General features: G+C 43.3%; 1 protein-coding gene and 1 long non-coding RNA gene across 5 annotated transcripts in view; both read right to left on the reverse strand.

Annotated features, from left to right (window-relative positions):
• Nucleotides 1–919: 919 nt before the first annotated feature.
• Nucleotides 920–5,976, reverse strand: LOC128822929 (uncharacterized). 2 transcript variants are annotated; one of them, XR_008441622.1, is made up of 3 exons: nt 5,905–5,976; nt 1,673–1,744; nt 920–1,437 (listed from the first exon to the last, which is right to left on the reverse strand). It is a non-coding gene; the product is annotated as an uncharacterized LOC128822929 (long non-coding RNA). The 2 variants fall into 2 exon arrangements; XR_008441623.1 differs by having other exon boundaries at nt 920–1,440.
• Nucleotides 5,977–13,682: 7,706 nt separating this feature from the next.
• The window catches only part of TFAP2B (transcription factor AP-2 beta), a 33,599-nt gene continuing 29,554 nt past the window's right edge, over nt 13,683–17,727 (reverse strand). For 2 of the 3 annotated variants that reach the window (XM_054004805.1, XM_054004803.1), the window contains one exon: nt 13,683–13,768. In XM_054004805.1, the coding sequence (XP_053860780.1) occupies nt 13,719–13,768 (50 nt within the window). In that variant the 3' untranslated portion in view covers nt 13,683–13,718. The remainder of the gene's footprint in view (nt 13,769–17,727) is intronic. The other variant, XM_054004804.1, reaches the window with a different exon arrangement.

Raw genomic sequence — 17,727 nt, forward strand, 5'->3', positions numbered from 1 at the left:
CTTTATGTCTCAGTCCCCTTGAAATAAGCTGGATCCCTGGATGTAGTTGGATAAGAGATAGGGAAAGTCTGCAGTTTCTTGGATACTGCACAGTGTAGAACTAAGTAGGTTTATTCCTGAAAGGGGTAAAGATGCTAAAGGTCATGTCCAGTACAAATATGTCTAAGCAGGGAGGATAAAGTGCTCCTGCCCATCAGCTTTCCTCAACTGCAGGAAGTCCACCTGTGGGTGTTTCCAGCCCTGTCTACACTGATGGTGTTTCTGCCTGCTAATAAATTGGCCCTGTGTGGTTAACATGAGAATTTGACTTTGATGATTCCAAATTTTGCTTTTTTTCCCCCCATATAGGTACTACAAGGAAAGTTATTTACACAAGGCTAATAAAATCACATCCTTGAAGGAGGTCCTGTGTTACATTGGTTTTAGCCTATCTCAAATGGCATGACAGGCTGCTTTGCTATGAAAATTTAAGGAATATTTTATGTTGCATCAGAAGGCCAAAAATGTGAATCAATTACTTTACAGTGGACAGCATTGAAAAAATTAAGGCCAGGCCTTTTTTCTACTGAATCACTTATAATTTTGCTCCTGATTGAATTAAAAGCTGAATTAGACTTCATAACTACTTCCCTGAGTACTTTAATAGCCAACCCTGTGTCTTTATAATGCCTGTATTTATATGGCTTATTCATTTAATTACATCCTTTCCCCTTCATTTATGTTACAAATAAACAGAAATCACTGAGCCGATGCCTAAAAAAAAAAAAAAAAAGTAAATATTTGCTACAGTAACAACTAAAAAATAGGATTCTCCTCTGGCCCTGCATTTATTAAGGATAAATTTGGTCCAGTAATTTTTATTACACTCATTATAAAACAGACCACACACTAGTTTCTTTTAGAAATTTTTAATCAGGGTTTTAAAATTATTAGCACGGCTCCTAGGAGCTGTAGCACCTTGGGATATACAGAGGGTATCTACTGAAGGGTCTCACCATTTCCCCTCCTGTTTCATTCCAAAAAAATACATTTACTGGTGTGATTGTAAAGAGGTGGATATGGAAGCATTGTGTGCTGCAGCCTGACACCAGAAGGTGTGATATTGTCTATTTTTGCATCAAAGTCACCCAAATGAAGAATAATCTGCCCCATATGGATACTGATATGACTCGATTGTGCCATTTGGGCCGGATGCCAAGGAAGTGGGGTCTGATAGCTCCAAGCTGTCTGCTGTGGAGGATGGACTTATAACTCCTTATGTTACAAATATTTGAGTTTCCCACTGTTGGAACTCTTTTTTTTTTTCCTTCTTTTTCTGAAGTCCAGGAAGGCTCACCAGAATGGACAAAACCTGGCATATTTTTCTTCTTTCTTGTGAAGCTTTTCTGATGTTCCTTCCACATCTTCAAGCAAAATGACAATTGGCTAAATGCCACCCTGCTTTAAAAAAAAAAAAATAGAATATGAAAGCAAATAAAAAATGGAGCAGTTAAAAAAAAAGAGGGTAGAACAATGAAAACTGGGAAAAATTAAGATCTAGAATAACATAATTAACAAAGTGAGAAGATTCAGAAATTACTAGAACAGCATGTAATTTTTTCACATTTAATTTTAAGTTAGTAGAAAGAAAGAAGAATCAAGACAGAAAGGCCAAGTAATCCTTACAGCTGACCTTACTGGTTTTCCTCAAATCCAGGTCACACTTCAACTCTTCCTTGTGCACTGCATCATGACATTCTGCTACCTAGCAGAGCAATGAGTGAGTTGACGTTTAAAAGCAAGCCAAAAAGGTGTTGCTCTACACAAATGCTAAACGTTGTTGTTATCATGTGAAAACTGCTGCTCCATGGATCTCACAAGGTGAAAAGGGAGCCTGGTGTGCCTCTGGCTAGGGACACAACCAGACCAGGCTGAAGTCACACTCAGACTGTTGTGTAGGTTCTTCAGGACCCTGCCAAAACAAGGTCTATAAATGCAATACATGGTTTCAAATCATGGATCATGGCCATGGAAATGTTGTTCATGTTTCACCCTGCAGGTTAACAAAGGAGATTTGAGGGAAGGAGGGATTCCTGTTCCCGTTTCTGGTGGGGCTGCCAGAAGATCCTGCTGCACTTTACATCCCCAGAGACCATGGGGAAAGGAAAAAACACCTCACAAATTTTCAGCTGGTGAATGTATCAGGAAAGTCTCTCCCTCTCTTGCTTCCACCATTCACACCCAGAGTTACATTCTCTAATAACCTTTCACATGGCTTGAGAAAGACCTGGCCAGTTCCTCTCTTTTCCCCATAATAAGAAAGAGCAGAAGAAACTTTGCAGTTTATGGACGCAATAATCTCATTAAAGCTTCACCATGGCTTCCAGAAGTTTTAATAAACCAGCTGGCTAATCACAATAATCTCCCTCCCTGCCTCCACTTTATGGAAAGATCCTGCGGTCAGGAAATATAAAACTCTCAACACATTGACCACAGCAAGGATTACAGCCTCATGCAGTGACACTTTTCCAACTGGAGATCTTGTGTGCTGCACAAACCTCAAACAACCTCATAAACAAGTTTGAAGCGGACCTAAAGACAGGCTTGCCAAGGAGAACATCAAGAGTGATTCTGTTAATGAGGTCAGGCTGGAGCTGAAACACCTCTCCTAAGTGTGTTATTTTTAATCAAGACATTTCCAAAAGGAACCTTTATGGGAGAGTGCACTGATTCATTCCTTAAAATTTACACTTGAAGGCCCCAGTCTTGGGCCACTGATGTCACCAAAGGCTGTGGCAGTGACGGGTGGGTGTTGAAGCAGACACCACGCTCAGTGACCCAACACCCACAGCTCAGACCTGAATCCATGTCCTCAGCCTCTCATACCTCAGAGAAGTCTGGGAACATAGTCCAAAGGCTTGCCTCTACAACACAGAAGAACATTAATCACAAATCAGAGAACTATCAAAGGGCTATGGAGACAGACTGGGAGAGCTGGGGTTGTTCAGCCTGGAGAAAGGAAAGCTTCAGAATTACTTCATTGCAGCCTTCCAGTACTTGAACAGGGCTTATAAGAGAGGGAGAGAGACTTTTCACATGGACAGATAATGACAGGACAAGGGCAATGGGTTAAAACCATTATGTCTCCTAAAAGATGAGAGATGGTGTCACTTCCAGTCCATAACCACTTCTATTCAAAGTGTACCTGAACAAAGAGTTGTTTTTTCCCAGAAAAAAAATGACATTCAGGGTTAGAGTCCTGCTCCACTTGAAAGATTTCAGGCCTCTGTCTCCCAGTAAAGCTCCTTAAAGCACCAGGCTACTTTAGGAAGAAAGAATCTCACTCCCTCATGCTGCAATTAAGTGACAGTGAAACAAGGAGCGAGGAAACAGAGAGGAGTCTGATTTCCCTTTGGAAAGCTCCTGTGCCCCCCTAGACCTGTCTTTGTATTACAAACAGTGGCAAGTGTTAAATGTGGAGACCACATCCAAAGACTCTCTGCTGCTGGTAGACATTGTGTGCTCCTCCTGTGGCAGCAGAGCAACACCAAGCACCTGCAATAGAGTCAGAACAAAGTGTGACTCTGAAGATGCTGTGAAACTTGAGCTCATGTCTTACCTATTAGTCCTCAAAAGCTGAATCCTCCTAGGTCAAACAAGTTAAATCCCCTTGTACAAAAAAGCACCGCACAAGGAAGGAGAAAATTCTGCAGTAGTGACAAGACTACTAGGGAAGTGCAATTTTTTTGTCTAAAGACCTCAAAATTCTTCTCAGCATAAATTAAGTAGCAAAAATCATCTTTTTGCCACTTATCTCTGCCTAATTTAGCAACTTATCAGATACAGCCTCTTGGTTCATTGAGAGCATCACTAAGCAGAAAAGGCAGTTCATAATATCTTCCTCTGGATGTCTGTAAAGTCCACTGAGAAACAAAGATGTAGAAATTATGCTCTTCCAGGCAATCATTGTACTCAGGTCAGGGCGACATAAGGCATCCACTGGAAGATCTTTCTATCCATGTAGAGGCAACCTTCGCAATATTTACAGGTGTCTCCTTATAGTCAAGTAAAATCTAGTGAGATTAACTTCAATGTTTAGCTGAAGGACTTAGCCTTAGAATATGGCTCTCTATCCCCATTTATGATGGGGAATTAAAAATGAGGGTTAAAGCAGCTGCTCAAGTGGAGCTGAGAAAATACAGCATTTTTTCCTCATTCCCATGCCATGTCTCTCACTCAGCCACATTGTTTCTCTAAAGGTTTTCTACTCCTGGAAATTTACTATTTCTGGATAATGGTTCCCCAGTAGTTGCTTAATTAAAGCCCCCATGTAGCCCATTTTATTCCAGAATTCTGGAATAGCTATTCTGGTAAATTCTGAAGTGTCAAGAAGCCCTAAGGCATGAGAAGAGAAGTGTGTGCCTGTCTCAATGAGAAGCTGTTAAAAGGAAGGTGAAAATAATAGGAAACTTTCATACATTGGTAAAAGCCAAAGAGTGTGTTGCTGGTAACATCACTTTAAATCATTCTGGCACACAAACAACTGGAGCTGCACAACTAGTTTGGAGGGGAAAAGAAGGATTGAATTAATGCACCTTTTTTTTTGATTCACACATGGTCTTCAAGGTTGCAGTTTAGTCATTATCTGAATTAACATTCCAAATAATTTCTTGGAGGCATCTCAGTCTCAGGTCTACGAGCTGTTGATTGTACGTGTTTGATACATGAAAATCAAGCTGTGATAATTAGTTTTGATTTTACATATAGTTTATGATGTGTTAGCTCTTTGCCTTGATTGGATTAATGCAGCTCTCAGAAACACATGTTGCACATGAAAAAAAGTATCTTCAGGTACCTCTGACACAAATATCCTCTAACAGTCATTGGAAATTCCTTGTTTGTGCAAATTTTCCTGCAGTAAACTCACAGATTAAACTGTACATTAAAAAAAACCTATGCACTGGGAGAATGAACAGCAGGGAAAAAAATACATGCAGTATTTTATTTGACAAGAAGTCAATGTTTTGTAGGCTAGCCCAGCACAGTTCACGACTGGGTTCATTAATTGCATCCACTAGTTTTGTAGCCCTTGTTCCTAGCACTGAGAGTCCTCTGCTCACACACCAGCCCCATCACACACACACACTCACACACTGACCTTCAGCTTCAATCATGCCCTCCTGCCTGCACTAACATGTACTCACTCAGACACTTTCACATTGGGTTACGTGCCCAACTCCTGGCACTCACATTCAGTTATGTCCAGAGTGTTACACCCACACTTAATTACAATCACACCCTCACACTCGCCATCCAGTTACACCACCAGTGCTGCCCACCTCCCCCCACGGTCAATTATCATCAGATGTGATTAAACCTGCAGCTCTGCACCTACAATCCTCCACTGGCATTCACATCCACTTATGCTCAACCCAGCCCTCCCTGGGATGCACGTCTGCTCGTCACATCATGCACACATGGAAACACCAGGTTTCTTCTTTCATTCTGACAGTGGAGTGGGTTTTTTGTTTTGGTTTGGTTTGGGTTTTTTTGGTTTTTTTTTTTTGTTTGTTTGTTTGGTTTTTTTTGGTTTTTTTTTTTTTTTGTTTGGTGGGGTTTTTTTGTTTTTGTTTTTTTGGGTTTTTTTGGGTTTTTTTTTGGGGGGGGTTGGTTTTTGTTTTAGTTTTCCTTTCAGTAGCACAAAGAGCACCCATTTCCTACTGAGGAACAGAAAGACTTGCTGTTCTGTGGACTGTTGCTCTCTCAGAAAATCACCTTGAATCCTTCTTTTATACTCCTGAAGAATATATGAAATGGTGGTTTTTATTTTAGTTTCTGGCGGGACTTTAAACCAAGGCACCATTATACAAAATGCTGTGTACTTGAAACAAAAGGCAGTGCCAGCACTGTAAATTCAGGCTGTACCTTTCATCTGGGGAGAGTGATGGAGTTTCTTATGGAGGAATATAGTCACCTCCTCAATCCCCTGTTGCATCCATGGGAATGTTACAAAAGCAAACTCTTGATGTTCCCTGGCACACGGACAAGAACCCACCAAGCAGCCTACAGGCACCTGAGGTGGTCCATACAAATAATCCCTTCTGCACGGCTGTGTGGCCTTCCTGAGCAGTTGGTGATGAGCAGGTGAAATCCTTCTTCTCCCAAATTCAGCAAAAGGGTTTTTCAGTGACCACAGAGGTGTGGTCACTGTGGTGACCACACAGAGGTGGAGGACACACAGAGGTGACCACAGTGACCCAGAGGTGTCCAAGGAGCATGGGTGGGACTCCCAGTAACATGGTCTGGTGGAACATTCCCTGCCCATGGCAGGGGAGTTGGAACAACATAAACTTCAAGACCACTTCCAACCCAAACCATTCCATGATTCCTTGCCTCTATGACCTCACTCTTAAGCATATCATGTCTTCAAGAAGACAAGACCCACCTCAGGGGTGTGTGAAGCCCACACAAATGTTAACAAGAAATCTGTGAGGCAATGGGACTGGTTTCACCAGGTGCATTCAATTCCAGGAACACCAACCACAGCCATGAATATTAATAAAAGATCAGCAAGAAAAGCACATAGAAGAAAATGTTGTGCTCAGACACTTCAGAGGCATAAAGAGAGAAAGCTTATCTGTACCAACCCATGTTCACCCACATGCACAGACATCACACTATTTTTTTCAGTATTTAAAACCCACAGTCAATCTGAACCAGACTTAAGAGGACGCTCTGAGAATCTGAGGTAATTTCTAAAGTAGGTTTTGATTTAGGAAAATAAGGAAAAACTCTGACTAAGAAGCCAAATTTCCAATTGTATATTTCTGACAGACTTGGACTGGAGTTTTTATTAATCAGGACAAGATCCCAACAAAATTCACTCCTAGAAGTAGTGGCAGGTGGTGGGAGAAAGGAAAAAGAAGAACAAGAAAAGAAAAATAACATAACCAAAACCATCCAAACCTAAAAAATCCTGCAGGACGAGACAGAGTCTATGGATAAGTGCCTGCCACCACAATAGGATACACATGGCCTGTTCAAAAATGCCTTTGCAGGAAGCCAGGCCACAAATAAAACAAGACATGTGGTGTGGGGTAGAATTGGCCACTTTTTTATTAAATAAACAATTGATCCGCATCAAGTAACTCTAAATCATTTAGGAGGTCTTTGTTGATCCTGACCAGAACTAACATGTGCAGATAACCTGCACTTGGCATTATGATTATCATTCTCTGCACATCTACCACCCATCAGAAATCCCAATTCTCTGTGTCTCAGAGGGGCAGGAGAGCATAGGAGAGAGAAGGTAGCGAGGGACACAAAAAGAGGGAGCAATCTCTTTTCATCATCCAGATGCAAACCACAGAGGGGGGACACACCTGGGTCAGTGTCACAGGGATGGCACCCCCATCCCATACCCATCACTGTGTCCTCTGCCCAGCATTCCATGCAGGAACTGAAATACTATGACTGCTCCTGACATAATCCTTGGCAAAGCCAATAGAAGGAGGTTGTAAAAATATGGAGGGTTAAATGCATCCTGTCATGTCCTCATGGAAGGATTAAAAGCCAGATTTTTGCCACAACCTTATAACTTTAAAGATATAAAAGAAATTGTAATGCAACATAGAAAAATTAGAAGGTATTTCACCACAGCATTGTCATAATCAACAAAGATCATAATGACAAGGTAGTAAAAATATTTTGACCAAATGCCTTGCAAAGCTCTTGTGTTTGAAGAGGGTGAGATTCAGGTTTGGCTGCTGTGAATACTCCAGGTTGACTCCTGTGATTATTGTGGCTTCAGATAAGTTGTCTTGCTGCAATGTTCTTGTATGACTTTTATAAGTCAGAAGTATTTTAATCAACATTTTTCCAAGCTGCTGTTGGCTGCTTGCTCTTCATTCTTTTTCAGGACCCCATCTTTTAACCACCATTATTTTAAAGCCATGCTAAGTGCCAGCACTCCATAGTCACCACTCTCACACATCCTACAGAAATGGAAGCATTTTGGAAAATGTAATCCTGATGTAACTGAGATAAAACCTGTGAGGTTCTGCCATACTTAAGGCAAGGTTAAGGCCAAGGGGCAAAGATCTGAGTTCCAAAGAGCGAAAAGCTTTATGGTGACAGTAAGGATTACAACTCAATCATTTGCTGGGAACATTAAAAAAAAAAAATTAATTGTCACTCTCTAGGAGGTGCATTCTGCTTTTCAGCTAATGATCCTTCACTGCCTATTTTGATTTTTCATCAAAATATGAAAAATGCCTTCAGAGTAGAATTTTTCTGGAGGCTTGATCCTCAAAGACTAGACCCAGCCCTGAGGGTCTATCGGGACCTCAGCAGAGTTTCTGTGGCACCACTGGCATCCCAGTGCTCAGTTAACTTTCTCTTGAGAGGGTTTTTGTGGATTTACACCCAAAATGATCCATGTCTGATGTTTGTAGTGGGCTCATTTCCTATGGAGTAAAGGAAGGGAGAAAAATCATGCAGGACAACATATGCCATAATTAAAATAAAAACTATTATCAGGATAGAGCAGGGAGAGCAACTTTGCAACAAAAAAGATCCCAATCCACATTTTGGGTTCACACCTTTCAAACAGCTTGTGGGAAAATAGTAACAGTGACAACAATAAACACAGGAGCAACAAAAATGTGGATTCCCAATGCCTGTGCCCACAGTGAGAATAAAAAATGCAAAGCCTGGGCCACCTCGCCTTTAATTTCCTAACTGCTGTTTTGTAAGGCTGTGTCATGCTTCTCAGTTCAAACACGCTTTGGCTCTTTATTATTCATGGGCCTTTTTCTCAGTCAGTGGTGTTGAATAATAAAACAGCCCAGGATCAAATGGGCCAATTCTCCACGCCTGACACCAACTGCTACTGTTCGCTGGGCTCTGCCAAGCGTTGCCTCTGATAATGAGTGGGATTTGGTTAAACAGTAAATTAATGAATAATGAAATATCCAGGTTGATCAGTTAGAGAGCACGCTTGCTTTGCCCCTGGCCAAGTGCTCGGGGCAGAAATTACTCTCAAACGGCACTTGCCTGTGTGCTGGGCTGGATAACTATTTTACAGCCTATTGCTTGACAGGATGTTGGGAAGGGGGCGAGGGGAAGGGGGGAAATCGGGGAAGCAGAGCGGGCAGAGCAATCTCCTTATCACCCTGCATGGAGGGGAGAAGGGGCCACTTTGGGGTTGTGCAGACCCCCTCTAGAAAAGGAAGAGGGTTGCAGGGTTGAAGGAGGTGGTGGTGAGCCTGGGAGAAGGATGACCTCCCTCTTAGGTCTTCCTCCCTCTTATCCTGGCTTTTTTATTATTATATTTGTAGTGATGTCATCATGACCATTATTATTATTATTATTATTATTATTATTTCCTAGTCAGGATTACCGATATCGCTGGGGTTAACACAAATTTCCCCTCTTCCCCATCACTGTTAATTCTCGCTTTCCATCAGTCCTGTCCGAGCGTGTTTCAGAGTGGGGCCATCCCTCTTGGCAGGGCTTGGAGCCCAGACTACAGAAAGAGCCTCCCGGAGCCGTGTGTTAGGTGTTTGGGGCAAATAAAAGAACCTGTGAAAGGCTCTGCCTGCACGGGATGGGGCACAGAAGCAGAGAGACGGAAAAAGCAAGTGCAGAAAGGAGGAAACAACCCTGAACCCTTCATTTTAATAACCCCGTACCTTTCATTTTCTGCATCGGGAGAAATAAGTAGCTGTGAAATATTTCCCGCAGGTCAGTAACACAAGCACATGTAAGGACACAAACACACAGGCACGATTTTTACCGCTGGAGAAGGGGAAAACCCTCCTTGACTCGTATCCCAGCCCAGGGTGTTTATTTGGCGTGCTGGTATTGCTCCACATCAGCGAGAAAACCACTACAATTATCACCTTTTATCCAGACGGGAAACTCTCTGTAACCAACTTGCCTTGGTTTTTTTTTTTTTTGTTTGTTTGTTTGTTTGTTTGTTTGTTTGTTTTTTGTGTTGGGTTTTTTTGTTTTGTTTTGTTTTTTCTTTTTTGGTTTGGGCTTTTTTTTTCCATGGTTATTCTTTCCAAACTTTCCAAACAAGCCCAAACTTCTAAGCCAGAGCAAGGAGGGTGAGGAAAAACTACATATACATACTCAACTAAAAGAAGAGAGTAGAAACCCCATCTCTTTCCAAAATGCGAGTTTTCAGGTCGGGGCTCAGCTACTTTCGCTCGTCTCATGTCACTCCTAAGTTAAAGTTTAGAGAAACCTGTGAAGCGTAAGGAGAGGGAGGTCCCTGCTCTGCCTCGGCCATCGCCCCCGTCCTCCCCCGCAGCTGCCGGGCGCAAGGAAAAGCCTCCAGGCTCCGGCTACGATGGCAAAATCCCGGGAAATCAGGATTGGAGGGGTTTAACCACAGCCTCCTTCAGTGTCTCAGTCTCTATTCATGGACGTTGTGTGAGTGCCGGGATGAGCAGGTGGCTCTGGGGCAAGTTAGAGCCAGCGTTGACTTCATTTCTCGAGCGGAACCACCTCTCACATTCACCCTCTCATCTTAATATCAAAATCCAGAACTTTTCGTTTTCAAGTATTTTGCTGCGTTCCTTCCTACTCGCAAATTTAAAAAGCATTTTTTACTCCAGACTATTTCCGTAAAAATCATTTACCCAAAAAAATGTTTTCTAGCCCCGTTTGCAGTTCTTCCACTACCACCCCCCACCCCTCTTCCCATCATTACCAGTTATTTTACTATGATTTTCTATACAGAGCTGAAATCAGGCTCCCTTTTTCTCAGCCAAAACAGGTTCCACTCTGCATTGGAATAAAGCGCAGTTTAGGGGTGTCCGGGTCTAATTTCACCCATCTCGTTGGTCACAGCTTTTTGAGAAATCTGCAGCTTTCGGTTAAGTTGCTGGGAGTTTCACAAGAGCAAAAAGACTGCCAGGTGATGCTTTGTGCACGAAGATAAACTATTGTCAGTGCTGATTTCATGAGGCAAAAAATCTTCCCTGGTACTTTTACGGATTTTTACAAGGAAATTAAATGTCCACAAGCATTTCCTTCACATTGGTTTTATAAACGAGTAAAACTATGGATATAATTGCAATTGTAGAGAATGCTCCTAGTAAATCTCAACGTGTACTGATTTATCACCTGGAAGGAGCCAGAGGTTTTTGTTTTAAAGGAAGTATTCCTCTGGACCTGAGGAAAGCATCCTCCTCTCACGCTGTCAGGAGATGCATGAGATTTCGCTGTGTACTTAACAGGACTAATAATAACCCCCAGAGCACTTCCCCACGCTGGGGAACCGTGGAGGTCCGGTGTTTGCCTTTGTATTAAAAAACACCTTGCAAATGTTAGATTTGGGTGGTTTGGGGGTTATTTTGGTTGAGGAATTTTTAATACGTTTGCCCCATTCGGGGCCGGACGGGGTAAAAAGATTCTTAAAATTCGGGTGGGAAATGCATGCGCAAACACACACACACACACACTCTTTTTTTTTTTTTTTTTTTTTTTTTTTTTTTTTTTTTTTTAATGTTGTTTGGAGGAGGATCCAAGTAACTGTGGTCATTTCGTAGTTGCGTGAGATTCTGTTTTTTTTTTCTTCTTCATATAAAGTAGAGGGTGTAGAGACAACTCTTAACTCGTAAACCCCCAGAGATTTATCCCTCTCTGCCCCAGGAAGCGTTCGTAGGCAGAGGAGGGATTTTACTGGAAGGGTAATCGAGGCAGCCCTTCCTCCGCTGGGACACCGGGATGTGCGGAAAGCAGAGCCCAGCCCTGAGGGGAGAGCTCCGGGAAGGACCGGCCCCTTGCACCGGCTGGACTCTCCTGCAAGGGTTAAATTCCGAAGGCAAAGACAAGGCGCATTTTTGTTTTTCCCTTAACTCCTAAAAGCCAGTAGTGGAACCGGCTCTGGAGCTACGTGAAGTTGTGACACGAAATGTAACACAAAGTCCTGGTACAGCTGCGCACAGACACAGATATACTTCCAGCGACAGGGGGGAAATATGTGTGGGTGCCTGTTTACGAGACAGACAGAGAAAACGAAGGAATTCGGTGGATATATTGGTCCTGGGGATTATTTAAGACATTTGACTAGTTCCATCATAGGGACACCAGATGTTATTTATGAGGTCTTGTATAAATGTGGGCCATACCATGCAGGTAGGGAGGGAAGAGGCAGGGAAAAAAAGCCAAAGTAAGGAAAGAAAGGAGCTCACCCCAAAGGGATGAAAGAAAAAAACTGATGTTTATGACTATATCAATCACGCTGAAGTTTTGTAATGGAAACTAGAACTACCTGAAGCTTAAAAGAAGGGAACGGGGCAAGGCAGGAGAGGTGGAGGAAGGGAAGATCCCTGCTGGTCATGGCTGGGAAAGCAGATGAGAGCCCAGCGCAGAAGGGAGAGGAGGTGGTGCTGAGCTGGGGTACGGCTTGGCTTGCTGGGGTTACTGCGGCTACTCCTGGGTTTATCCTTAGCTGGGGAAGATGCCAGGAGGAAGGCCAAGACATTGGTGGATAGCTAGGAAGAGAGAGAAAGAGAGAGAGAAAGGGAGAAAGAGAGAAAGAAAGACAGAAAGACAGAAAGACAGAGAAAGAAAGAGAGAAAGAGAGAAAAAGAAACATCAATTTGATCTTGTCTTGCTGAAGATCTCCGGGAAAATGTAGTGAAGAAGAGATCAGCAAGAATATTCCTGCTTTCTTGACACCACGTTTTCAGAGCCCAGTGTTCCAGTGCCCAAGCTGGCTGCACGGCCCGGGAGGAGGCAGGACACACCACTGCCTCCCGAAGCAGCGAACTGCACTTTATTATAAACAGACACATAGATGTGATTTGAATTTGCAACCTTGACACAGTCGCCGGGAGCCTGGGAAACTTGGGGTGAGCCCTTCCTCGTTTCGTCGGGTCCCGTTTCAAAGGGAGCCCTCGGTTTCCACAAGCGGGTGCTTCTGCTGAGCTACAGGAGAGCTTTTCCCGGTGCATTTGTTTTTGTTTTGGTTTGGGGTTTTGGTTTTGGGGTTTTTTGGTTGTTTTGCTTGTTTGGTTGTTTTTTTTAAAACCCTTTTTACATAAGTGTTGCACAGTTCCTGAACAACAGAGAAACTTCCTGATCCCCCCACTCCCTCCAAACAACCTCCCCCCAGACTCCGCTGGGAACGGCGAGGGCTGTTTTGGAAGGTTTCATGCAAAACATGTGCTCTACTAAAAATAATACTATCGGTGCGATTAAAACAAAAGCAAACAAACCAAACTAAAAAAGCGTGGCATGCAGCCTGACTTTAGGGAATCAGCTCCAGTGCCGCTGGCATTCCCAGCTCATCGGCATCCACACCTTCCCCCCCGCCCCACCCCACCTGCCCGCACCTTGCTCAGAGGGACTGGGGAGGAGAGGTTTGGGGGTCCCCGCTTCACGCCCTGCAAAGTCCAGATAAAAATTAGGAAAGGGAAAGCGGAGGGATTCCCTTTGCTCTTTCTCCCCCACCTCGTCTCCCCCGTGCTCGGACCCCGGGCGTTGCTGTCCCCGTCCTCCCATCCACCCACCCTCCCGCCTCCTCCATCCCGGGCCCCACGAACTTGCTCCGGGCGTTTTTGCCATCACACCACGGAGAGAAAGTAGGTCACGGCTGAGTCCAAGCCTGGCTGAAGCCGAGGCAGCCGAGCCTCGAAAGCTTTCCCATAGAACACACTTTGGGGTCGTCGTTTGCAATGTTGTTTGGTTTTGGGTTTTTTTATTATGATGAAGATGATGATTTATTTTGGACACCATGGGCGATCAGCTGAGCCGGCTCCTGTAGTCCAAGCTGGAAGGAGAGGGAGAAGGGAGGTAGTTTGGGAGATGGAGGTGGGGATGGATTTAATTTTTGCTATTCCCCCATCCCCTTCGACAAAAATATTAAGTTGCAAAAACCGATCCACCGCCTGTCAGGGCTCCTACACCTCTCCGTCTGCCCTCTCCAACCACCGACTGCTCTCTCTAAAAACCAGCAGATAAACCCCAACCCAGACGAGCCTTCAGATCGGGTATTTAACTGAAATAGTTCACCGCAGTAAAAGCGAGGCTTTAAACCGGTTTTCTACCCTCAGGGCTCCGTTCGAGCACACGTGTGTGTTTGTTTTCAGGGTGACTGTGCGGAGGGTTAAATTGACAGTCCTTTCCAGGGAAAAAAAAAAAAAAAAAAAAAAAAAAAAAAAAAAAAAAAGGTGTTTTCTATAATACCAGTAAAAAAACAATTAATTAAAAAAAAAAAAACCTGAGGCCCTAATCTGCTCCCCGTCCTCCGTTTCCCAACCGCAGGGTAAACCCAGAGTCACTCCGGAGTGGCTCCGGGTTCGCCCTGGGGATCTGGATCTCCCCTCAGCTCTGCGGCAGTTACAAACCTAAATAAATCCGATTTGGGAACGGAGGGGAAAGGAAGGGGGAGAAAGAAGTTTTTGTTTGAATATTTCCTTTTGCTAATTGCTGGTGCCGCAAATGTGCACCCAAAGGTAGAAAATAAATCTGCATTGTGAATACAAACATCACTCCCGATCTCTCTATACATAAATATACATCTATTTACAGATATCCAGGTATGCATAAGCGAAATGTACATTTACAATTACATAGCGGTGGGAGGGAAAAAAAAGTTTGCTGAGTTGCAGGCTTACATAAAATTTTCCTTTAATGGCTTATACTTTAGAAAGAAAAAGATTTATTCCGAATTCAGCTGGTTAAAGCAAAATGAAACAAAAGCTCACGTTAACATGACATGAGGTTTATTATAAGTCTGCTTAGAATGAAGAGGTAAGAGTGGGAAAAAATATGGACACTTTTGAGTCAGACAGAAATAAAATACCAACATTTCTGAGAAGCAATATTTATTGTCTTTTTTTTTTTTTTTTTTTGTCTTTTCCTTTTTTTTTTTTTTAATGTAGAGACATGTCCTGAATTTCCCCAAAGCCTAGATTGGGAAAATAAAGACTTCTTGGCGTTATAAGTAAATCCGTCTGCAGAATCGAAGCAGCACCAACATTCAAAAAAACTGAAGAGGAAAATACAACAAAACACAACAATCTCTTTTTTTTTTATTCTTATTCTTATTATTTATGTAAATCAGGTCATCACTGGACAAGAAACCAATTTCTACCCATTACCATAACAGCTTGTCTATAAAGAACAGAAAAGATTCAGATAGGATACTATCTAGTCAAGCGGGATTTTTTTTTTTGTTGGTTTTATTTTTTCTTTCTTTTTTGTTTGGTTTTTTTTATACTTTTCATTTTTTAAATTCCCCCACCCATTCACAGAGGTATAGAGTCACAGATAAATAACCCAAAAACTACTTGCTCGCCATATTTACACATTCCCGTTAAATTAAGCATAAATAAATATATACAAACTCAATACTGAATGCCTCTCCGCATTTCTTCTCAGGAAGAGTCGATAAACTGATATTTCTCACTGCATGGTCAGATTTTTCAAGAAGAGGAGGTGAAAGGGATCATTTGGGGCATAAAAGGAGAATTTTAATTTTTTTTATTATTTTTTCTTTCATCTTTCCAGTTTCTCATTAGCTTTTTCATAGCTTTGCATTTGTTTGGGTCTTTTTTTTTTTTTTTTTTTTTTTTTCCTTTATTTCTTGCTGGCACACAGTGTTTCGTCTCTCTCGAAATGTTCAGGCGTTTGCCAGTGTGTTTGGGGATGTTTTCTTCTATTTTTCTTTTCCCTTTGTATAAGAAAATATACTATTTGTAAAAAGCCTACGGTCTCTCTCACACAGGGAAGCCGGAGGGGAGGGGAAGGTTGTCTGGGTCGATCTGGTAAATGCTTACGGCAGCTGAAACAAGCACCAAATTCTCCAAGAAATGTATTAAAACAGAGCCGGACAGGTCTGTGTGATAAACCGGTCAGAAAGAGAGGAGCAGGAGAAGGGAATAAGCCCTTTGGGCACAGCTAAAGGTCTTAAAACCATCCTTCCCCCGCCCCCTCCCAGCCCCAAATGCAAATTTGGGGATTTGGGGAGAGATTGGTCTGGGATGCAAAGGGACTTTAAACAGCTTCTCACAGAGAATTTCTATTAGGTGGGACAAGACACAACCCGATTTTAAAGAAACCATCGGGTTGTAAAAGGATTCCCATAAAATTGGCTTCTTGTTTCCATCACATCTTGTGTGAATAACAACCAGGAAAACAAAAAGTCAGGGAGCATACAAAAGTAACGATTTTTCCAATGACAAATAAAGAATTGTTATTAAAAAAAAAAAAATGAGACTAAGAATGAAATAAAATTTACAGCAACCCACCTGTTTGGTTTGAAAACAAACTTTTCATGGTCTCTCCTCAAACTTTTCCCTTGAGTTACAAAGCAAAGCTGCCGTGTTAATCCTCCTGTTTATTGATTTATGATCCCAAGGAAACCAAATCTTTTAATAACTCAATTATCAGATAAACGTCTGAGGTGCCTCGCCAACAGAAGTAGTCAGGTTTGGAAAGTGGAGGGGAGCAGGAAAATACCCTCCAGAGGGAGGCTGAGTTTAGTTTGGGGGGAACTTCTGTACTCAGCACTGATAGGAGCCACCAAGCAAGGGATAATTCCCTCTGGGGCCAGCACTAGGATGGGGGGAAGGACAGAGAGATGTTCTCCTCTCCTGTTTCCTGCCTGATTGCATTAAATCATAAACCTCATGAATTTTGTCTCCACACTTTGGGGAGCAAATATGGGGAGGACATCCCACTGCAATCAGTGGGAATTTGGCTTTATTTTGCCTGAGCACTGCACAGTCTGGCATTTGCAGTTTGTCTCCTCCGGGTAGAAGGCACAAGGGACAGACTGAAACTCTTCCCTCAACCTGCTCAAGGTTTAGGTTGTGGTTCAAGTGACCAAACCTGTGTCTAGGGAAGATTTCAGCAGCAGCAGGATCAGGCCTTCATGACATGTAAGACATGTAAGTCTTTCCCCAAGAAGAAGTTCCAAGAGTTCCTTCTCCCCTTTATCCCACAGTGGTGGTGGGATACTGTCCTCTGCAGTTAAAAGGAGAATCCCCTACATTTCCCCAAAGACAAGGAAAGGCCATTCCCAACATGGCCCCAAAGCCTTCAGCTGCAAGCTCTGGAGTGGCAGGGGACAGGTTCCCATGGCCCTGCATATGCAGCTGGGGATGTGGAAGACTGAGAGCTGATTTGGGGTCTCCCCACACCCAGAAGCCTCACTGGGCTGGGCAATGCTGAAGAGCTGAACCCACAGGCTCCTCACAAATCCTATGTGCAGGGGGAAGGCAAGGCAACATCCAACACTTGGTGCTCTGCTCCAATAAACAGGATATTCCCATCAGGCAGAGAAGGGAACTGTGCTTCCAGGTGGGGCCATTTGTTCCTCCCCACATCCTCTCTTTCCCTTTCCCTTGCATCACTGCTGGGCCAAGCCCTACACTGGAGCCTGGATTGTCCCTCCCAGAAGCCTGATGAACTTTGGGGTGGTTGGCAAGGGGTAAGATTTGGAGGACTGGGGATGTTCTTTTTCAGTCTGAGGGTCCCCAGCCTGCTGGTGGGGGTTCCATGGTTTGACCACCACACCTCCTCTGGTGACATCCACAGGGATGTGACAACCCCTGCCAAAACCAAACCCACTGGCAGGGACATGCCAGGGTCTAAGACTGCCTCCAACTCATCCAAACAACCCATGGAGAAGGCTTCCTGCCTCAGGTCCCCCATTTTCTCACAGGAGATCCCCCAGCGCCCCAGAAGAACCAAAGGTATACGAGCAAGGAGCAGCTCGGGAGA

Source organism: Vidua macroura, unplaced genomic scaffold, assembly GCF_024509145.1.
Source record: "Vidua macroura isolate BioBank_ID:100142 unplaced genomic scaffold, ASM2450914v1 whyUn_scaffold_123, whole genome shotgun sequence".
Taxonomy (NCBI): Eukaryota; Metazoa; Chordata; class Aves; order Passeriformes; family Viduidae; genus Vidua; species Vidua macroura.